Source organism: Dasypus novemcinctus, chromosome 5 (assembly GCF_030445035.2).
Source record: "Dasypus novemcinctus isolate mDasNov1 chromosome 5, mDasNov1.1.hap2, whole genome shotgun sequence".
NCBI lineage: Eukaryota > Metazoa > Chordata > Mammalia > Cingulata > Dasypodidae > Dasypus > Dasypus novemcinctus.
Genome location: NC_080677.1, coordinates 132,914,208 through 132,938,320, shown reverse-complemented (window position 1 = coordinate 132,938,320; position 24,113 = coordinate 132,914,208). Strand labels below are relative to the sequence as shown.

At 36.0% G+C, this 24,113-nt stretch overlaps 1 protein-coding gene across 13 annotated transcripts in view; it reads left to right on the top strand.

Annotated features, from left to right (window-relative positions):
• Positions 1-24,113, top strand: part of KMT2C (lysine methyltransferase 2C) — a 357,676-nt gene that overhangs the window by 314,327 nt on the left and 19,236 nt on the right. For 4 of the 13 annotated variants that reach the window (XM_058298034.2, XM_058298033.2, XM_071215359.1 and 1 more), the window contains exons 41-52: positions 855-918; positions 2,762-2,994; positions 8,140-9,855; positions 14,491-14,700; positions 15,423-15,587; positions 16,995-17,136; positions 17,284-17,431; positions 19,803-19,981; positions 20,104-20,240; positions 21,156-21,405; positions 22,685-22,824; positions 23,249-23,356. In XM_058298034.2, the coding sequence (XP_058154017.1) occupies positions 855-918; positions 2,762-2,994; positions 8,140-9,855; positions 14,491-14,700; positions 15,423-15,587; positions 16,995-17,136; positions 17,284-17,431; positions 19,803-19,981; positions 20,104-20,240; positions 21,156-21,405; positions 22,685-22,824; positions 23,249-23,356 (3,492 nt within the window). Of the gene's footprint in view, positions 1-854; positions 919-2,761; positions 2,995-8,139; positions 9,856-14,490; positions 14,701-15,422; positions 15,588-16,994; positions 17,137-17,283; positions 17,432-19,802; positions 19,982-20,103; positions 20,241-21,155; positions 21,406-22,684; positions 22,825-23,248; positions 23,357-24,113 lie in introns of those variants that run through there. The other 9 variants (XM_071215365.1, XM_071215363.1, XM_071215362.1 and 6 more) reach the window with 6 other exon arrangements.

The following is a 24,113-nucleotide window of genomic DNA, read 5'->3' as shown; positions in this document are numbered from 1 at the left end:
GACAATGGAAAAAGCATAGGCTTTGTAGCTAAGTTTTAAAAAATCTCAGTTCCACTATAAATTTACTGTGTGACTTTGGGCTATTTCTCTTGAATCTGTTTTCTGATCTGCAAATGTTTACACCACCTGCTTTGCAATATTTTAAAGATTGCACATAGTATGTTCTTTCTGCTGTTATTATTTTTAATTGTTTATACAGCTCATGTTTAATAGAATTTGTAACAACTGGGCAACCCTTTTTTTTTTTCCAGTTAGTTTTATCAAATTGTTGCCAGAATATTGTGAGATTAATAACAATTTATTTAGTCACCCTGGAAGAAACAAGACATTTGATTTAAAAAATAGGACTAATTAGAGTATTTTTCTTTTATTCTTGTGCACATTAGCGGTTTTGGTTCTTGTTAAAAATAATTTTGTGCTGTGAAGTTGAATTTAATTTGTAGGGTCTAGATCACATATTTGAGTCTAGTTGCAGAAGAATCTTCATCAGAAAATGAGGTTTTATATGGATCCCTAGTGCTAAATTTACTTTGCCCTAGAATTATACTTTTGATTAATAGTCCCTTAACTAAAACATAATTTTTTTAACTGAAATCTAAAACATACAGTTCAGTAATAGGTATAAATTTTCAGAAACTAGCTTGTCACTCTAAATTCATTCTATATTTTATAAAATCAAAGTCCTAAAGATATCTTAGGAAATTAGTTTGTTTTTTCCTTCCTTCCTTGTTTTCTTACTTATTTTTCCTTTTTTCTTTCTTTCTTTCTTCTTCTTTTTTTTTTTTTTAGTTATTTTTTTTTCGCCATTAACTGAAATGTGGAATAAACCTATTTGTAAATTTTACTTATTTTAGGATGGCAGTATAACACATCAGATTTCTAGGCCTAATCCTCCAAATTTTGGTCCAGGCTTTGTCAGTAAGTATAAATCTAATAAGTTATATGTTTTCTGGGGACTGCTTGTTTGCACTATCTTTGTGTTCTTCTGAAAACTTGGAGTTAGTTTAGGTGTGTTATTTTAAACTTCAGTGCCCTCATCAAACATCAGTACCTTATTAGGCCATCTTTTCTATAAGGCATGTATTTTCATTTTTTTTCCTCTGTGCATGAAGAATTATAATTAGAGATGAATGTTTTAACATAGAAAAATCATTTCCCGCATTCTCTTCAATATTGTTGTTGCTATTGTTTTTGTATATAGTTCGGGCACTTTATAATCTATAGAATTAAACCACTTCTTACTCTAAAGGCTATCTGCCTGAAGTGACAAGGACACTAAATGGGAAAAACAAAGGGAATATGCTTAGAAGTAAGTTGGGTTATAGTAGCAGGGTGTGAAGATCAAGTATGAGCACACCACTGAATCCTTTCTAGTTATCTTCAGGGGTCCCAAGGTGGTTCAGGATAGTATTTAAAGTTCTCCCCAAACTGAACCTTTCTGAAATCTTCAGACTGTTTAGCTAACTTTTTTTTCACCATTATTTTTCATTTTGCGCACCTCTGCTCTCCTGGTTCCAGAAACCAGAAAGGCTTTCCTTGCGGTAGGTCTCATTCTACCAGAAGCAGAACTTCTGAAATCTTGTGAAAAAGCCTGTTTTGAAAATGCCCTTCAAATTTAGTAGACTAGATTTCAAGTTCATGCCTTTATAAGAACTTTTGGGTTTAGGAACAAACCCAAAGTCTGACCTTTTGAAATCCCCCCCTGCATTAATTATGATTATAATTTGAATATATATTTGCATTAAAAACAAGTAAACTACTGTAACCAACTGGCTTTTTCTGGCTTTATTGTGCCCATTGGCTTTGATTGGATTCTTAATGTATGACAATATTCTGTTATCATTGATGTTATTTTTCAACTAATGTCCTTCCTAGAATTGTACTTTGTACTCATTCATTTCTCTGTCTTATAGTAAGTAAAAAAAAAAAAAGTATATTCAGAATTTCACTACCATAAGATGGCTTTTTTTTTTTTTGTGGACTTGACATCAGTGCAATGAAATAAAGTGCCCTTACAGAATAAAGAAGGAATATTGGTACAAATGAAGAGATAAAACTGGGGAGATATAAATGGCAATCATAAAAGTAGAAAAGATTTTACTTGTTAATTAATCCCTCCCTTGGCTTATTTACAGTTACAAAATTGATCAAAATTACCAGTGTTTTCACCTTACAGATTTCCTCTAAAGAAAGCATAGAATTAGAAATGGTCCTTTTAAAAAGCATTCTGGGTTTTCTCCCTCTCAGTTTAGAACCTTTCCTCACTATTAAGAAATAGAGAAATCTTATAAACAAAGGAAAATTAGCATGGGAAATGATTACCTAATCCATGCACTAGTCCTTGCAGGGATTATATAATATCTTAATTTTGTGGAGATGATTGTCTCTTCAAAATCTTTTAAAATGCAGATAAAATGTAATATATAGTTTGACTTCTGGGTCAGAGAATTTAATAGTTCATTGGGTAAAGGAATTTCACAAGACAAATCTTTTCAAAGATTGAATGTGGAGTATTTATAAATAATTTAACCTGTATCCTAAGAATATGCATTCTCTGGCTTTAATAATTAGATATTTTCTGGAATCTGCTACAAAACTTTATAGTTATGTAATGGTCTGAGATTTACTATAGTGTTTTCGATTATCTATTCAAAGATCATGGTGCAACTGTATTTCATTTTAAAAAATGGGTATGTATAACTTTTATAATGTTGGATCCATTAGAAAATTAAGACAAATCAATTTTTCATTTTTTCTTCAGACGATTCACAACGTAAGCAGTATGAAGAATGGCTTCAGGAGACCCAGCAGCTTCTTCAGATGCAGCAGAAATATCTTGAAGAACAAATTGGTGCACATAGAAAATCTAAGAAGGCTCTTTCAGCGAAACAACGTACTGCCAAGAAAGCTGGGCGTGAATTTCCAGAAGAGGATGCAGAACAACTCAAGCATGTTACTGAGCAGCAAAGCATGGTTCAGAAACAGCTGGAACAGGTAATAAGTTTGCAAAATAGAAACCATCAACGATTGTTAATGAATAGAATGTTTTTGTCTGGAATTCTTTAATGATATAGGATTTATGATGAGTGTTAAATGGCATACAAAAGTATACTGCCAAACAGTGCTAGCTCTGAGACGTCTCATTAACTAAAGGAATGACAGCCCCATTCCTTTCCCTAGAGAAATGGTCACATAACATATATTTACTTAATACATGGTACTAGAGATTCTCAAAAGTCTGATTTAAAAAGGAGGACTCTTTTTATTCTAATGGACTAGTCATATTTATTATTATAGTTATATAGTGAGCTTTGGCCATTTGTGTCTTTCAAGGAATTAGTCCATTTCATCTATGTTATTGAATTCATTGGCATAGAGTTGTTTGTAATAATTCCTTATTTTTAAATTATTGTAAATTTTTATATTAGAGAAGGCATAGGTTTACAGAAATGTCATGTAAGAAAAACCAGTATTCCCATTTCCCCCCTGTCATTAACATGGTATTATTGTGGTACCTTTGTTAAAATTGATGAAAGAATATTAAAATATTATTAATAGTCTATAGTTTACATTAGATATATATATTTAAAAGGACTGTCTTTATACTCTTTAGCACCCCAGTTTTAGCTCAGGAGATTCAGTTATTTCCCTTGCACTAAATCACTGTGGAAAGACCTGTTCATATGTCATTTGAGAATCTTCAGCTTTTTTTTTTTTTAAGATTTATTTATTTATTTGTTTCTCTCTCCTTCCACGCCTCCCCCTCCCCCCCCCGGGTTGTCTGTTCTCTGTGTCCATTCGCTGTGTGTTCTTCTGTGATCATTTCTATCCTTATCAGCGGCACCAGGGATCTGTGTTTCTTTTCGTTGTGTCATCTTGCTGTGTCAGCTTGCCGTGTGTGCAGCGCCATTCCTGGGCAGTCTGCACTTTCTTTCATGCTGGGCGACTCTCCTTACTGGGCGCACTCCGTGCGTGTGGGGCTCCCCTATGTGGCGGACACCCCTGCATGGCAGGGCACTCCTTGTGTGCATCAGCACTGCGCATGGGCCAGCTGCACACGGGTCAAGGAGGCCCGGGGTTTGAACCGCGGACTTCCCATGTGGTAGGCAGACGCCCTATCCATTGGGCCAAGTCCACTTCCCTCTTCAGCTTTTTTTGAGGACAGGGCTCAACTAAAGATCCTAGATTTGGTGGAAACAAGAATCAGGGGCTCAAATATTTTTTCACCTGGAAAAATATTAGGTGAATTTCTGGTGGAACTTCAGGTGTAACATTTGAATCATTCTGATTGTTCTTGTTCATGGCATGCTATTTTCTTTTTATTTATTCTCAATATTTTGGTCTTAAAATATTGGTATGTAAATTAGGAATGGTGGGATGAGTTGGGTGAGAATTAATGAAGTAGCCTTAGAGCATTTTGATCTATGAAATTTAATTTAGGTGTATTAAAATGGGCCCTGGAATGAGCTAAAGACAGATTTTCCAAATGATGTTTGTGAAATGCTAACTAATATTTTTCCTGTGTCCTTTCCCCTCTTTTGAATACATAGGCAATTTTTGTATTCTTACTGCTCCCACATGTGTATAATAAAAGAAAGCAGGGAAAAAACTATATTGGTATATTATTTTATTTAAAATATATTTATATGTCTTATGTAAAGAGATCATTCCTGAAAAATAAAACCATTTTGCTGTTATCTTCCGTTATACACTAGATGTTTCTCAAAATGCTCTACTTGATTTTCTTTTCTTTTCTTTTTTTTTTTTTTGAGGCACCAGGGCCAGGGATTAAACCCGGGACCTCGTGTGGGAAGCTGGTGCTCAACTGCTGAGCCACATCGGCTCCCCTGAATGGGTTTTTTCATTTGTTGACTTGTTTGTTTGTTGGCTTGTTTTGTTAGGAGGCACGGGGAAACAAACTTGGGCCCTCCCATGTAGGAAACAGGTGCTCAGCCACTTGAGCCACATCTGCTCCCCCAAAATGCTCTAATTGAAATAACAATTACATTTAAAAAGAAGTAGCATTTAAAAATTTTGTTTAAATTAAAACAATAATAATGTTCAAAATGGTTTCAGAACCCCCTCTTAGATATTTACACAAGTGAGTTGAAAACTTATTTTCACACAAAAACTGGTACCTGTTTATTGCAGCTGTTTTCACAGTCACCAAAAACTGAAAACAACACGAGTTTTCTTCATTGGTTAATTAGTAAACAACCGTGGTATATCCATACAATGGGTTACTGCTTAGCAATACAAAAGAATGAACTGTTGATATAGGCATTAACTTGAATGGTTCTCTGGGGCTTTAGACTGAGTAAAAGAAGCCAATCCCAAAAGAATATATACTATATGATTGCATTTATGTAACATTCTTGAAAGGACAGATTTTATAGAGATTGAGAACAGATTAGTGGTTGCCAGGGGTTAGGGATAGGGGGAAGAAGGTTTGACTACAAAGAGGCAACATGAGTGAGTTTTTTGGGATGATGGAAGTCTTCTGTATCCTGATTGTGGTGATCATTACACAGATCTCTATGTTTGTTAATATTCATAAAATTTTACACCCAAAATGAATTTTTCTCTTTTAATTTTTAAAATAAAATAAAAACCAAACTGTTAATATTATTAATAGAAAAGGAAACATTCAAAGTTATTGACTCAATAAAAATTTGAGTGTTTTCTGTGTACTGTGAACACTTCAGTAAGCACCTTCATATACATTATCTTTTTTTTTTTTAAGGAGGTACTAGGGATTGAACCCTGGGCCTTGTACATGAGAAGCAGGTGCTCAACTAATGAGCTACATCCACTCCCCAATGAGAGTTGGTTTTTTCATTTGTTTGTTTTTGGGAGGTACCATAGATTGAACCCGGTACCTCGGAAAACTTGGACTATTACAGAATGAGATGTTTTCTTCTCTCTTTAAATTCACACTCTAGATCTATGTTTATCATGGATAAATGTTTTTTTTTTTAAGATTTTTTTTAAAATTTCTCTCTCCTTCGCCCCCCCCACCCTAGTTGTCTGCTCTTTGTGTCTATTTGCTGCTTGTTCTTCCGTGTCCACTTCCATTGTTGTATTGTTGTCAGCAGCACCAGGAATCTGTATCTATTCTTGTTGTGTCATCTTCCTGCGTCAGCTCTCCATGTGTGCAGCGCCATTCTTGGGCCAACTGTACTTTCTTTTGCACTGGGCAGCTCTCCTTATGGGGAGCACTCCTTGAGCGTGGGGCTCCCATACGCGGGGGACACCCCTGTGTGGCACGGCACTCCTTGTACGACATCAGTACTGCATGTGGGCCAGCTCCACACGGGTCAAGGAGGCCCAGGGTTTGAACCGCAGACCTCCCATGTGGTAGGCGGATGCCCTATCTGTTCGGCCAAGTCTGCTTCCCTAAATGTTCTTTTAAAAATAGGTATTTCTAACTGTTTTACACAAATACACCAGAAGGCAATGAAATTAAAGTACCTTCTTGTGTATTTGTATAAAATTTTTAAGATGATAATATTGCATATCCGTGGATCAAATTCAGTTTAGAAACTAATACCTGGATAAGTGGGACACATCTGTTACTATATAGTTGTCAACAATCCAGTGAAATCTCAGTAAGACAAGCAATTCATAATATTTTTTTGAAGTATTGGAGAAATATCATGGCAGAGGCATGGATAGCCATCTTTTATATTCTAGATACTGTAGATACTTTATGTATAGTCTTACTGCTTCACCAGCCAAAATGATAATACTTCAGGTCTAGCCAGTAAAATGGTAAGAAAAGACAAGAAAAGAAAAGTTAAACAACTGTCAGAGAAGAGTTCAAATATCCTAACAGAAAATATCCTACTCTCCCTAGCAAACTGAAGAAAATAAATTGAAAATGTATTAGAACTACTGGGTTCAGTATAATAATTATCCTAAAATTGAATGGCATTGAAAGATTTATACATGATATTGGATCCCTTCCTGCCCCAACTCCCTAAATAAGAGTTACTCAAGGACATGGGTTACATTGTTAATGATATTTGGTCCACAGTATCTGGCATATATTGGGGGCTCAAAGGTTTTTTAACGAATTAAGAAAGACAAGTCTGTCATTATATTAGATGCGTATCCTAGAAGTTAAAGTACTACCTCAGAGCTTGCATAGATTTTAGGAATTGTACTTTGAGTATGTTACCCATTAAATTCAAAGAATTGCAATTTTGTGTATTTAAGGAATGAAATCTTAACATGTTTAAATGATTAAAGGAGTTAAATCACAGTTATTCTACTCCTATGTATTAATTGTAAATTTTATGTTTGATGTTAAACTGCTTCCTGTGTAGCCTTTGTTTATTGTTTTATCCTACTTTTGGATATGATTTTCACACATAAGACTTTTGTAGTATTTTTCACTTCAGAAAAATGTTTTTGGAATTTTATAAAGAAGTTTTATAGATGCTTTTAGTAGAAAAATCCTATTGTTAAAAATATTGGAATTCAGAAAGTGGATGTGGCTCAAGCAATTAAGCTCCTGCCTACCACATGGGAGGTCCCTGGTTCAGTTCTCAGTGCCTCCCAAAGAAGACAATGAGCTGACACGACAGGCAGGTGTAGCAGGCTGACACAAGAGACACAAGAAAAGAGAAAAAAAACAATGAGAGACACAACAAAGCAGGAGCAGAGGTTCCTGGTTCCTCCTACAGAAAACAAGCAAGACAGTGAGCTGATGTGACAGGCAGGCACAGCAAGCTGATGTAACAAGAGACACAAGAAGAGAAAAATACAATGAGATACACAACAAAGCAGGGAATAGAGGTGGCTCAAGCAATTAGGTGCCTTCTTCCCATATCGGAGGTCCCAGGTTTGTTTCCCAGTGCCTCCTAAAGAAATAAGGAAGAGGAACAGACACAGTAAGTGCAAACAATGAGAGGGTGGGGAGAAATAAATAAATAAATCTTTTTTTAAAAATTGGAAATCTTCGGTTAAAGCTTATCAATCCAATTTTTTGTGATTTGGCTATTGCCTAAGAAAAGTATGTTTGCCTCTTCAACGTATAACTGCCTCTTCATAACACCCACTGTAATCATCAAACAGTGTTTTAATTTGATACTTGCAGTGCATATAAATTACTAATGATTAATTTTCTTATTCTAGATTCGTAAACAACAGAAAGAGCATGCAGAGCTCATTGAAGATTATCGGATCAAGCAACAGCAACAACAGCAGCAATGTGCACTGGCCCCACCTCCTATAATGCCTGGTGTCCAGCCTCAGCCAGCTGTAGTTTCAGGAGCTACCCCATCCACCATGAGCCAGCCCAACTTTCCCATGGTGCCACAGTCACTGCAGCACCAGCAGCACACAGTAGTCATTCCTGGCCATACCAGCCCTGCTAGAATGCCCAGTTTACCTGGTTGGCAACCTACCAATGCTCCTACTCACCTTCCCCTCAATCCTCCTAGGATTCAGCCTCCAGGTGCCCAACTGCCAATAAAAACTTGCACATCAGCCCCAGGGACAGTGTCAAATGCAAATCCACAGAGTGGACCATCACCACGGGTAGAATTTGATGACAATAATCCCTTTAGTGAAGGTTTTCAAGAACGGGAACGTAAAGAACGTTTACGAGAACAACAGGAAAGACAGCGAATCCAACTCATGCAAGAAGTAGACAGACAAAGAGCTTTGCAGCAAAGGATAGAAATGGAGCAACATGGCATGGTGGGCTCAGACCTGAGTAGTAGGACACCTGTATCCCAGATTCCATTCTACAGTGCTGACCTACCTTGTGATTTTATGCAACCCCCAAGACCCCTTCAGCAGTCCCCACAGCATCAACAGCAAATGGGGCAGGTTTTACAACAGCAGAATATACAAGCACCTATGAATTCACCCCCTACCCAAAGTTTCGTGCAAACCAATGAGCGAAGGCAGGTAGGGCCTCTTTCAATTCTTCCTGATTCACCCTCAATTCCTGGTGGAAGCCCAAGTTTCCATTCTGTTAATAAACAGGTGCACGGAAGTCTTTCTGGAACCAGCTTCCAACAGTCCCAGGTGAGACCTCCTTTTACACCTTCATTACCAGCAGCACCTCTGGTAGCTAATAATGGTCTTCCATGTGGCCAGGACCCTGCTATAACCCATGGACAAAGTTATCTGGGATCAAAACAGTCTCTTATTCAGTTGTATTCTGATATAATCCCAGAAGAAAAAGGAAAAAAGAAAAGAACAAGAAAAAAGAAGAAAGATGATGATGCAGAATCTACCAAGGCACCATCAACTCCCCATTCAGATACAACTGCTCCACCAACTCCAAGTATCTCAGAAACTACCTCCATTCCCACAGTGAACACACCCAATGAACTTCCTCAGCAAGCAGAACAAGAGTCAGTGGAGCCAGTAGGCCCATCAACTCCTGATGCAGCAGCAGGTCAGCTGTGTACAGAATTAGAAAACAAACTGCCCAACAGTGATTTTGTGCAAGTAACTCCAAATCAGCAGATGTATGCAAATTCAGAGAGGGAGAAGCTCTCCTTGGAAACCCCTGCCAAAAGTGAAGAGATAAAACTGGAAAACGCTGAGACGGAGCAGTGCCCCACCAGAGATGAGCCTAAACTGGAGGAACAAACTGGTAATAAGGTAGAAGAAAAAGCTGGAGCACATCCTGTCTCCTTAGCACAGAGTCCTCCCGAACCTCTTGGGATCCCTGCTGCCAAAGGAGATGCAGGGAATGAACTTCTGAAACACTTGTTGAAAAATAAAAAGGCATCTTCCCTCTTAAATCAAAAACCTGAAGGCAGTTTTTGTTCAGAAGATGACTGTACAAAGGTTAACAAGCTAGTTGGGAAGCAGAATCCACCTGAAGGATTGGTAAGTTTGAATCATGAAAACTATAACTTAATTTTATTTCTTGGTTTTCGTTTTGAATTATAGTTATGGCAGATTAAATATCTACAACTATTAATTTTAATACTGTTTTGCAACCTTTTTGTTTTTAAAGGACCATTTTTATTTTGTTAAAAATCAAGGACAAATAGTAATGCATTTCATATATAACTTGTGTATCAGCTAGTTTTTACCCCCACTGAGTTGAACCAATGAAAACAAAGGAAGTAAATGATTAGTCTTTGTATTCTTAATGCAAATACGTGTGTAATTTCCAGTAATCTCTTTAAAATACAGAAAATAGCTCATGTACCCCTGTTAATACCCTTGGGGACTTCTAGGAATAACCCCTTTTGGGAACCCATTGTGTTATAATGTTTTTTTCTAAATGTTATACAAATGTTATCTTTTACATGGGTACTATTCTGTCTTTGTAGTTTTCCACGTATCAGTATTCTACCTGTATATATTTTTTATAGCTATAGAATGTTTTGTCACATCAATAAGCCATAATCTGTTTTCTCTTAAGTTATCAAACATTGGGATTGCTTTTATTTTTTAATTTGCATGAAAAGCTAAATTGTAAATATACTTTTACAAGATTCCCTCCCCTCATTTCAATTAACTTTCTTGAGAAATTCCCAAAACTAGGGTTTCTGGGTCATAGGAATTGATCTGCTTGATAGCTCTTGTTAGCATATTGCCTCCTTATCTTTGAAAAGCCACAGTGCTTTCCTGAAACATTTCCTACAATCCTTCTCACATTAGATTGTATCATTTTCAGTTTTTAATTGAATGGGTGTGGAATGATATATTTAGTTGTCCACATTTGAATTTTAAGATTGATAATGAAGCTCATCTCTTTTCAAGTGTCAGTTAACTCTGTTTCTCTTTGTCAGTTTGACCATTCAGTAGGGATGGAATATTGACCAGATAGATTTATGTAATTTTTGTAAATTTTAGTACTTAAGCTTTTTCAGCCATATTTTCACAAGTAAATAAGCCTAAATGTCCAGTCCAAACTTTAGGCACTTCCTCCATTGCATCCTACGTCCCTAGGATTATTGAACGACTTGGAATCCTTTGATTGTCTTTTGATTTTACCCTTCCATATATGGCCATCAGCTGCTTTTTCTGCCTGCTCTGTTCTCCTTTCTTATATGTATCTGACCAACATCTTTGTATCTTTTAAAATTCAGTTCTGAAATCATCCTCTCCAGGATACCTTTCTCAACTCAACCAGTCTCAAAAAAATATGTGCCAGTGCCCTTCCCTTGTACTCACATAGCAATTTCGATAGTAGAGTACCATTTAACAGTACTGAAATTGCTCCTTGAAGGTCATAGATGGCATCTTGAGCCTCTTTATATCCTTACACTTAACACAGTACTTAGTACATTGTAGATACTCAGTATATTAAATTGAAATTAAGTCCTACTACTTGTGATTATTTGTCAAAAATATAAGGGTGTTAACTAGAAAAGGATGATATCAATCATATATGTATAAATGTCTGTACCCTGTCGTGTTCTCTTATCCATGTCGGAGCGTGGCAGGGGGTAAGGACACTTTAATAGGAAGGACTTCTTATCTACATTCCAGGTACTGCTGAGCACTGGCCCTAAGATATCATTTAATCATATGGAGGAAGGGTTATTATTCCTGTTGTACAGAGATGAAATCCATTTACTTTCTAGTTACACTTAAGGCAAATTATTGTGGCAATAGCTGTATAGAGCCAGTTCTTCTCCACACTTAGTCTGTTTTCTCATACATAAAATTGGGATTTGGAAAGAATACCCTGCTAGTGTTGTGTAATGGTAAAACCTTTTTGAAGATTTGACAAGCCTTAAAAACCTTCAGAGGTACTATCATAGAAACAAGTGATTCAATTTGTTTATCACATGGAAACATGTGATACAAATTGACAGTGCAAATTCTGGAACCATCCAGCCTTGATAAAATCCAAGTTCTGCCACTTAACAAGCAGTGTGACTTGTACAAGCCAAACTCTATCTCAATTTCCTCATCTGCAGAATAGGAGTAATCATAATTAAGGATTAAATGAGTGAAAATATGCATAGTACTTGGATTATTTTTCGATAAGGCTTAATACCTTTTAATACCTTTGACCTACCAGTTACACATCTATGAATCTGTCCTAAGGAATGTGGAATTCTAATATGTGCAAAGATGCCACTTCATAAATAGTTAATGTCTTAATAGAGGAGAAATGAAAGAAATGACCTAAATCTACTTACAGTGTTACTGATTAAATTACATACATCCATATGATGGAATACTTTAAATGGCATGGGGGAAAACCACATCCCATTTAAAAAGCAACCAACAAAATAAAAGAATACAAAATGTAATCCATTGTGTTTAAACTACACACACTGGTGCACATACACACATACACATATATCTTTTGTCTATGCTCATGTATGTATAGAAGCATAGATAAACCATTGTAAACTTTCACCTCTTAAGTGATTTCATCTCAGGCAGATTTACAGATGATCTTTTATATATTTAAAACTATACTAAAAAGATGAGCAGTCAGCGAGTGCAAAACAAGGGGTGGAGAAATAAAATAAATCTTTAAATAAGTAAAACTATTCTTTTGAATGTAGTAATATAAGTGGCTGTATAGTTAATTTCTTATAAGCCAATAAGAAATTCTTAAGCCCTTGCTACTCTAAGTGTGTTCTATGGGGACCAGAAGCATAGCCATCACTTAGGAGCTTTTCAGAAAGGCAGAATCTCATGATCAGAATATTTACCATAACAAGATCCTCAGGTGATTGATACGCATATTAAAGTTGGAGAAGCATTTTTCTAGGCTTGTGATTCTGAAAACTAATGCACCAGGATTGCCTGAAGACTTGTTAAAATATTTCTGGGGAGCTGATGTGGCTCAAGCACTTGAGCGCCTGCGTCCCATATGGGTTTCCCCAGGTTCAGTCCCTGGTGTCTCCTAAAAACAAAAACAGACAACAAGCAAACAAGCAAAGAAACCAACTCATGGGAGCCCATGGGGCTCGCTGGTTGAGCACTGGCTTCCCACATACAAGGTCCCAGTTTCAATCCCCAGCCCCAATACCTTAAAAAAAGATCTAGCTCTACCTTAAGAGTTTCTAATAGATCTGGAGTGAGGCAATATAATTTGGATTTCTAACAAGTTCTCGGGTTTCCTGCTGGTGCTGCTCCATGGACCACACTTTGAGAATCACTGATCTAATCCAGTGGTTGATAGCCTGAGCTTATTCCACCTCATTTCCTTTTTGTATGAACTAAGAATGATTTTTATATTTTGAAATATTTGGGAAAAAATCTAAAGCAGAGTAATATTTTGTAACACATTAAAATTACATGAAATTAGAATTTCATTATCCAAGAATAAAACAAATTTTATTGGAACTCAGCCACACTCTTGTTTATGAACTGTTTCCTGCTGCTTTTGCCATGCAAGGGCAGGGTGGAAATGGGAATTTTCAAGACTCAAAAATTCAATACAGAATACATGCAATAAAGTCAGGAGCTGTAATTGTCCCAAAGTGTTGCTGTTACGTTTAGAAGTAACACAGCCCCCAAAAATATTCCCATATTTTTAGATATTGATTGTACTACCTTTAAAAACCTCAAACCTCTTCAAGGACTGATTTATTCTTGTTTCTCTTTGACTATTAAGTAAAGACAAAGAAAAGGTTTATTTCCTAAGTATAGCCATAATTTTTCAGTCCAATGTATGATTGTGAGCTAATTTGAATTACCACTGTTGTCTCTATTGATCCCTGGGAATAACTCCTGCTAAGAAGTATAGGTTATGAAGTGTCTTTTTGTGTGTGTGTGTGTTTTTTTTTTTTAAAGATTTATTTATTTATTTAATTTCCCCCCCTCCCCTGGTTGTCCGTTCTTGGTGTCTATTTGCTGCGTCTTGTTTCTTTGTCCGCTTCTGTTGTCGTCAGCGGCACGGGAAGTGTGGGCGGCGCCATTCCTGGGCAGGCTGCACTTTCTTTTCACGCTGAGCGGCTTTCCTCATGGGCGCACTCCTTGCGTGTGGGGCTCCCGCACGCGGGGGACACCCTTGCGTGGCACGGCACTCCTTGCGCGCATCAGCACTGCGCATGGTTGTGTGTGTTTTTTGAGCCTGTTTAATCGTTCCAGCAGACGTTGTATTTCACCAGTTCCTAAGAGGAATAGAAAATAACTCACCAAGACCACTATGCAGAGACTGGCACAACCTTCTGGCTCAGAGCACCCCATCCTGTACCACTCCCAGTAGCAGGAATAAGGAACTTAGGTCTTCAGCATTGGCTCTAGGGTGGCCAGGTTTAAGGAGTAGTGCTGCATCTGAAAGGAAAAATAGCAGTACTTAAGCTATTCTGCTCTTTCCTCGACTTTGCAGTTTACTGACTTCAGTGCCTGAGAATAACATTAGTAAGAATAGGATGATATTTTGAAAACAATTAGACCATTTAACGCCACTGTCTCCTTCCCTCCTTAATTCTTAGTAACCCTGTTAGGAGTATGAGTCATAGGATGGAACTGGAATAGCATGAATAAATTGAACATATGAATGGTTCACTTATTTCTTAACCTTTCCAATTACATTAGCAAACTTTGGGGGCTCAAATGCAAGGTGGTTTTGGATATGGCAACAACCAGTTGTCAAAAACAGATGGAGGAAGTGAAACCAAGAAACAGCGAAGCAAAAGGACTCAGAGGACTGGAGAGAAAGCAGCACCTCGCTCAAAGAAAAGGAAAAAGGATGAAGAGGAAAAAGCTCTGTACTCTAACACTGATACATTTACCCACTTGAAACAGGTGAGTCATTCATACCAGCCCCTTTAAAATTTCAAGGATGTGAGAAATCAAATGCTTCTTCAACTCTACTAAATAGAAACTTTTTTTTTACTGTGATTATGTCCTAATTATAGAGTGACAGGAATTTTTTTAAAAAAGACATCTTGAGAAAGAACCCAAAAGATTTCCTATTTCTAAGCAAAATTATGCCTTAAACTATGGGAATATGAAAACTATAATAACATAGATGGATTATTAGGTGATGGTCAGGATTTACTTAAGTTGAAAAGAAGCAGCCTCAGCACCAAGAAAAGAAATCTGTTCCCATTACTTGTGGCTCTGTAACCAAAGAAATGCAGTTGTTTCATTTCCCTTTTTGTAAACTCTATTCTTAAACCTTTGAAGTTGTCACAGGAATGTGGGAGACAACCATTAATTGTTGGTGGTACCTAGCCTCAATTTGTGCCCTGATTCTTGATGAGCAAAGACAAGGAATGTTTTTTTCTTACGGAACACTGGCAGCGTCCCTTTAGAGCAGATAAAAACATACCTTATTTTTAAGTCTGCTCAAAGACTTTTTCTGCAGTCTCTCACTTATTCCAGCATTTGATACTTGAAAAATTTTAAAGTCTTTTCTCAAGTCTTATTTGATTTTAAGATGCCTCGGGTCTTAGAAAAGTTGAGGGACACTCTTATTTTGTTTGTTCACCATGTACATTACTCTTAAACATGTTTTTCAATAGCAGCTCTCTCTGCTCCCTCTCATGGAACCAATCATTGGAGTGAACTTTGCGCACTTTCTTCCTTATGGCAGTGGCCAATTTAATAGTGGAAATCGACTTCTAGGAACTTTTGGCAGTGCTACCCTTGAAGGGGTTTCGGATTACTATTCTCAGTTGATCTACAAGGTATGTTTCTCTGCCAAGATGTTACCTTGCTTCATCTTTGGATACAATATCAGAAGTGGTAGAACTTACCTTGTTTTTGCATCTAGTTTACATCTAATCTTCCAAGTTTTCTTAGAACTCAGGTTCAACTAAAAGTTTAGGATTTTACTTGGGCAAGTGTTCTTAACATGGGCATTTGAAATTTTTTTACAAGTTGGAAATATGAATTATGAAAATGACCCATTTTGTATTTTCATATTAGAGGAAATACTTATATCCTTTAACTCTTAAAATGAAATAAAATTCATGGTAGATAGTCAGAATAAAAAAAGTGATTAGGATTTTACCCTGAAAAGTGAAATTTTTAAAATTTTTATTTTATCTGACTGTTTAGGTATAACTGTGCACTAATTCTTAAGCTATTAAAGTAATATCAAATTAAATCAAGTTTCTTTCAGTATTTTTCTAACAGTTTTGTACAATAGCATCATATGATATCCTTTACATCTGACTTACATAAAATGAATTGTTTTTGCAAAAGTATTTGAGGGTATCATCCGTTTTCCTGAAGGCTTCTCTTCTTACTTTAAGATTAAAATCATTCTCTTTTGATGCTCCACTTATTATCTCATTGGCTTTTCTCTTCTGTAAGAATCTGTCCTCTTGTTGTAAAATGCCTTTCTTGTGATGCAGGGTGTTCTCCAACATCACTTCATCATCTTTATGAATTTGTCTATCTTTGCAAGATTTGCAATTTCATCTTAATACTTCATTTGCCTGGTATTGTTGATAGATTCCAATAATTCCAGAAAGACTAATCAATAAATGAAAAAAATGGTGATATATTAAACAGGGAGAGATATTTGAAGGGGAAATATATTTTTTAATGATTGTCATTTTAGTATTATAACTACTACTTTTTAGAGATCTTAAATAATCCATTTTTCAATATCTAGGATGAGAGTTGCAATTACAGGTTTTGGATCCCAGGTTTTTTTTTAAATAGATCTGGAGTATATCCAAATGAGAATTTAATAAAGAGATTTTCAGAACATTTTCTAAATTTATCAGTTGAATTTAAAATTTATCCTTTACTGGCTGTATCAGTGAAACTTAAAAAGAGTTGTATAGAACGGAATCAACTGTAATCCATACTGGCTTCTCAGTTTCAAAGCTAAATGCTCAAGCTGGATACAGTAAGCAAATGACTACCATGTGTATAATATGTCCATGAAATTATCAATATTTATTCCAGTGAAAAGCCTCTTGGGCTTGTATGTATATTTTTCTTTTAGGATGGAAGATGCATCTTGTTTATATTTCTGTAGCCTTGCTACCATGCACTAAAATTTCGCAGAAATAAGTTTAGCGAGTTCACTGCTTATTTGCTCAGTAGCATATAATTTAAAATTTTTTGGTCTCCTGCAGCAGAATAATTTAAGTAATCCTCCAACACCCCCTGCCTCTCTTCCTCCTACACCACCTCCTATGGCTTGTCAGAAGATGGCAAATGGCTTTGCGACAACTGAAGAGCTTGCTGGAAAAGCTGGAGTGTTAGTGAGCCATGAAGGTATGCGTATGGCTGTCCAAATTTTACAACTTTGAAGAGCATACTTTTGCCAGCGTTGTATGCTGAAATGGCAATAGAATTATAAAGTTCTACCCATATATCAATTTTGAATAAATACATTTATGGTTTGTGTTTTTGTTTTCCCAGTCACCAGAACACTAGGACCTAAACCATTTCAGCTGCCATTTAGACCACAGGACGACTTGTTAGCCAGAGCTATTGCTCAAGGTCCAAAGACAGTTGATGTTCCACCTTCACTTCCGACCCCACCTCATAACAATCAGGAGGAATTAAGGTAGAAGTTTCTTCTTTCTCAGATGTTTTTTAGTTATTTCATTTTTTGTATGTATTTAGTACAGTAGTAAGACCTCATTTTATGTGCCTAATATATTCCAAGACCCTTCACCTAAGTTGAAAATCACACATAGTAGCAAACCCAGTATTTCTTATAGGAACATACCTATCACACATCTTTATAAATGCAAATAAACACTCTAGTAACAATAAATAAACAAAATTATTTAAAGAAATAATTTCCAAAAATTGTAATTCTCTGTCTTACATGTTCACCTAATGCCCCAGCAGCCTGCCCCACCCTAAGGTCTCTCTTTCCCCTCCCCCAGAGGAAAAAATTGGCAACAGCAGGTGGAAAGCTGGGAAGGCACCTGATGCTGGCCAGCTGTCTCATGGCATTGCCTGGAGACTCTGGCTGGGTCAGCGTTCTGCCCCATTCCCCTGCACCCTGCCCTGCCACTGCCAGGCTCCCCAGTCCTATACAGGGTGCATGATAGTGAGCTCCATTATTTAATAAGTATTTCTTTTACAAACATACCTATCACACATTTTTTATAAGGCAAATAAACACTCTATAACAATAAGTAAACAAAACTGATCATAGAAATAGTTTAAAATTTTTTTTAGTTCTCTCTCTCTGCCTTTTTTTTTTGATTGCCCATTGTTTATACCTGAATTCATGTGTGTTGAGTTTGGTAAAACAAGGTTCTACTGTATAATGTCTGTGGGAAAACATTTAAGGAGCAAAAGTTGGTAAATAACATTTTTCAGAATTTAAAGTTTATAAAACATTGTTACTATAAATTGTGTATTTTTTTATCTTATAGGAAGTTCAACAAATTATAATAATCAAATAGACACTAAGGCAATGGAAAACCTCACAGATTATTTCAAAGATCATTCTTTTATAAGCTATTAACTTATTTATTTTACTGGTGTTTATACATGTCTGAAATAGAAGAGCAGTAGTCACAGATATTAGAGAATGCCATTGTGTAAGAGAATTTAAGAACTATCCTGCCCAGGGTTTTGTAACCTCTTTGTATGAAATCTTAAAGCTTCTCATCTGGGAGAATCAGAATCCCTTAGTAGATAATCACTATCCAATTAGTTATAGCCAGGGGTTATTACATACTTCTTCAAATTATTCTCTCTTCTTTGGAAAGTTTGATAACTGCCCTCTATTTGATGAGACATTCTTTTAGCCTAATGAGAAAACTGGACCCAAAATAAGTAACTTTTCCACTTTTAGAATCTAGGTCTTCCTTCTTTCTCCTGTACCTCACTGCTAGAAATTCCCAAAATTGTGAATAGGGAGCAGTACTGGCTTTCAGCACCTGTGGGAGGCAGCCTACTAGAGAGGTATACATGTTAAGTAACCGAGGGTAGACATCTGCTTTACTCTTGGGTTTCACAAGGACTTTGTCTATAAGACTCTCTGAGGTTTCCTAATAGTTCTGCTTCCCACATTTTCCTTCAGTATGACAGTATCTTATCAACTCTGGTGAAGACATGGGAGACAACAGATTGGCGGTGGGAAATGTTCTACAAATTTTAGCTTGAGACTACACTTGCCTTCAAATCACAATTGCCTTGGTAAACCTTAAGTGTCTGGACTAGACAGGAGGGACTGTTCTCTTTTTTGCACCTAATTTAAATAAAAAGAAGGTTCCTATGGAGTCATAATGACCAAGTTTCTTTTCCTCTGGCCACTGTAAGAAGCAGCAACAGGATGGCTGTGCTTTCGGCTACCTATTTCTGTTAGTATTATATAATAGATTCTATACCAGTACAACAGCTGGATTTGTGCTTGGACTACTCTTTCGTTTCTCTAGCTATAGAAGTTTTCCCATAGTTTTAGTGATCTAATTTTGCAGCGGTTCATCCTTTCCATGTTATATATAATTGAACAACTTCTTTCTTGGGCAGGTCTTTAAACTAATGCTGAAGCTTTGGTCAGAAGGAAGCATATCATTTAAAATTACTTTATAGCTAAACATATTTGCTGTATATATATTAACAATAAACCATTTGTCAATATTCAAAGAAAAACTATTACAACCATTTTTCTTATTCCATGAATCAAGTGTGGCAGAGAAAAATCTCCAGATTTTCTTTTTTAAAAATTTTATTCTATTACCATAATTCAATCTAACACTTTCCCTTTTAACCACATTCAGTTATATATTTCAGTGCTTTTATAGAATTTTTTTTTAAAGACTCCATCTCTGACCCTGAACTGATTCATTTGCTCCTTATGTTCACTGTTATCCAAAGTAGTTGCTCCCATATTTGTAAATACAGATAGGATTGGTGCAGGAAGCACCCCATTGATGGATTTCCATGCTTTGATGTTTTTTTTCTTCTTTCAGGATACAGGATCACTGTGGTGAACGGGACACTCCCGACAGTTTTGTTCCCTCATCCTCTCCTGAAAGTGTGGTTGGCATGGAAGTGAGCAGATACCCAGATTTGTCATTAGTTAAAGAGGAGCCTCCAGAACCTGTGCCATCTCCTATCATTCCAATTCTTCCTAGCAATACTGGGAAAAGTAAGGAAAATAACTTGGCCTTATTATTTTCCCTTACAAAATGCTGGTTTGCTAATGTAACTATTTTGATTTTGAAAAGCCAATGGCACTCAATTGTCTGTTTCTCTTTTTTCTTTTTTAAGGTACAGAATCTAGAAGGAATGACATCAAAACCGAGCCAGGCACTTTATTTTTCACTTCACCTTTTGGTTCATCCCCAAATGGTCCCAGATCGGGTCTTATATCTGTAGCAATTACCTTGCATCCTACAGCTGCTGAGGTAAAAGATGAAGTGACATTTTTACCATTAGAGCTTATGTCCCTGTTTTTAAAGATGAGTCACGTGGCTTACAGTGAAACATGAACAGTAGAATCATTGAGGATAAAAGATCAAAATTAGGATGGATAATCATTTCTGATATCTAGGTAGCTTTTGAGTACCATAAACATTAAATTTATCTGAGCATAAGGCATAGCAAATGAGTTAGAGTAGTCATACTTTTATCAAAGGAAGTATACTTTTGAGACTTCTTTAAAGAGAAACCTTTACTTGTACAGCACTATAGGAAAGTAAGCAGTGAAAAAGAACTTAACAATAAAAGTCTTACAGAAGCAAAGGAAATGTTCTTAAGGTAACAGCTGCTTGTTTGAACACTGGTAATTGCTAAGGATTGTTTTTTTTTACACTTAATTCTGTGAAAACATTTCACTGGAGAACCAAAGTAATAGTCTAGTGACATGACATTTTGGTCATCAGCAAATTGTAGTGATAGCTTGGTACCTGAGTGTTCTTGTGGACTGTTTCAGACATTTGCCCAGAACTGGGTGGAAGCCACTTGAAATAAGCCCTTTTCTAACCAACTGTAAAATGTGACCAGGTTTAGTTCATCCCTTGTAGTTAGGTCTTTTCCACCTGTCAGGTATTAAGCAATCTAAAATATTTTAATACTGTTAAATATTGAGTGTTAATTGGAATCCCTCTGTGAGGATTTCTGTTTATGAAAGCTTTATTTGGATATTGATCTATTAAAACAGTTTCCAACCCCCTCCCCTGCCCCAAATCCCTTTTAAGTCTAAATAATACTTGCTGGTTTTTCTTGAAATTTATATTTCATGCAGATAGCATTTCTCCTAAGTATTTCTTTTTCTTGACTTTTTCTTCTGGGTGGGTAATAGTACTTTCATTTTGTTTTAGAACATTAGCAGTGTTGTCGCTGCGTTTTCCGATCTTCTTCACGTCCGAATTCCTAACAGCTATGAGGTTAGTAATGCTCCAGATGTTCCTTCCATGGGTTTGGTCAGTAGTCACAGAGTAAACCCAGGTTTGGAGTATCGACAACATTTACTTCTTCGTGGGCCTTCACCAGGATCTACAAACCCTCCCAGATTAGCAAGTTCTTACCGGCTGAAGCAGCCTAATGTACCATTTCCTCCAACAAGCAATGGTGAGCTAGTTTACTTTTTGTAAACCCCAAATTCATTCTTGATTCAAGAGTTAAGCTTTTTCTCTTTAAAATCTCAATTTAATTTTTTAACATATAACAGGTTACATGGTGTGTAATCCTTGGTAAATTAACCTGTAGGTGTGCTATTTTCTGTAGTGTGATTTGAACTTTAGTGATTTGAGATGTATATTGTCTCATGCTGTCAACCAGTAAGTATTTGAATGGCAATTATCTGCACCCCACTGGGAGAAGTCTGCAATTTGCTTACCTTTTTGTTCTGCATTCCCCAAAACCTTAAATCCTTTTCTATTTGCTTCCCATTGTGCACATAAGCCTGGCAGTTTTACTTGCATCCTTTTTTCCTTTTCTCCTGTGCCCACTGTCATCACTTATTTTACATCTGCATCATCTTCACAGGGCCCTTCTCTTCCCACTAGATGTGTTCATGCCATCCCAATCCCTAGGAAATAGAAAAACTTCCTCAGACTGACCATGATACAGTTTTCCTTCCTGTCTCACTGGAAATCTTATGAGAGAGGTCTCAGTCATCATCCTTACTTCTTCACCTTCTCCTCCTTCACCAGTTTCCTTGTGATCTTGTTTCTATCAGTACCTTTTTCTACAATCTAACAGTTTATCAGTTCTTAATCTTTGAACTCTTTGAAAGTTGCCTGTTTCTTGTATTTTGAACATTTAACCTCTAGCTGCTTCTTTTACACTCATATTCTTTCTGCTGCTCTTTTCCTTTTCTTGCATTCTCTGAGCACTCCCTCATTAATCTCTCTGGGTCTTTGCTTACCTTTATTCCTTGGCTTTGGAACTTTTCTCATTCCTCTTTGACTATCCAAATCACATTTATTTAAGTATCCTATGACATACTTCTTTCTTCATTTTTCTTAAAACTTTTCTGTACCATTTTAACCATCAAAACAAGAGTAATATTTCTATATTCCTTTGAGTCTCTTTGTACTTAGATTGAATCTTAATATATCATAATGATTTGGTTTTGTTAGGTACTTTTTATATACTATCATTGGTTCCCAATTGTTTGAGAATAGGCATGTTTCTTTATTTGTACCCCAGTGCTATGTACATAATAGATCCACCATAACCATGGCTTAGAATATAAAATTTCTGTTAATTAAAGAATAATATAGGACAATTTATAATGGACCATGTTATAAACTTAAGTTTAATATAGCATTGTTACATTACACTTTGTACTTTTCTTGTTTCATTGGTCAATTTTAATTACTGACAAAAGTCTATTACCTTTTAGGTCTTGCTGGATATAAGGATTCTAATCATGGAATTGCAGAAAGATCAGCACTTAGGCCACAGTGGTGTTGTCACTGTAAAGTGGTTATTCTTGGTAGTGGTGTACGGAAATCTTTTAAAGATATGACTTTTGTTAACAAGGTACTTTAATATTCCTTTTATAACCCCACCCCCTACTTCCAATAAGTGTCCTTGGCAATACTCCACTCCTATATCAAAAAAATCACCCATTTCTGCCAGAAAAATAATGACATTCCGGGTAGAAGCATCAGAATTTATTATATTTACTTGGGCTTAAAACCAAATTACTTTGATAGATTGTTAAATTGGATATTATATGGACCATATATTTTTAAATAGAGAAAAATGTACACAGTAAAATTTGTTTTTATAAATTTACTTCTCTGTGGCATAAATGATGCTAAATATTTGAAACAATTAACTTTTTACTTTTAGAGAACCATATTCACGTTTGAACATAACATAAAAATCAACAGTACATAAATCCTTTCTTTATTAGCTTTTCATTTGTTGAGATCCCCACACATTTCTCTTTGATTTTCAGGATTCCCGAGAAAGCGCAAATAGAGTGGAGAAGGACATTGTCTTTTGCAGTAATAACTGCTTTATTCTTCATTCATCCACTGCACAAGCAAAAAACTTAGAAAACAAGGTAAAATAAGGACATCTGAATTCTATCAACAGTGTATAATGAGTGATTTCTATGTTTTGGGCATAGTGAGTAAAACAGATGTATCCCCTACCTTTATATAATTCTGTATGTGGGAAATCCTAAGCAGATGCTAAATAATGTGAAAAAGAAAGGCTTTTAAAATCCTTGAACGGTGTTGCTGTTTCAAATGACATAAGTTCAATTTATTTGACAACAGGCAGATTTGAATTATATTTTAAAAGCTCAGAATTGAATAGAATACTAACACTAAAATCTTTAATTTTACTAATTACAAATAAATCTTTTTTAATATTAAAAAATTGCTTTTGTTGATCTTATTCCAGTAGGAATATCTGTTCAAAAACAAAAAATAATTCTATTCATGCAATTTGAGGGAAAATGTTTTGCTTATACTATAGTGGGAAAGGTCTGTTCTTGATTTTGTGCCTTTTGTGTATCTGTGCATGTACACAGCTGATAGAAACGACAATAGTTTTCAATCAAGTGTTTTGAAGGAATTTTTTTTTCCTGTACAGTAGTATGTTCTTTCTCTGGATTATTGCTGTAGCATCTCTTTCCCTAAAGAACATTCTGGGAACTCTTCATTTTATGAGATTATGGTTCTCAGTATAATAAAATTCAAGCTATATGCCAAATAAATTCAAACTCTAAAGTTAAACTGTATCAATCTGTATGATAGAAGGAATTCTTTTGACTCTTAAGTCATTGCGCAGTTCCTTCTCACTCCTGGATTTTA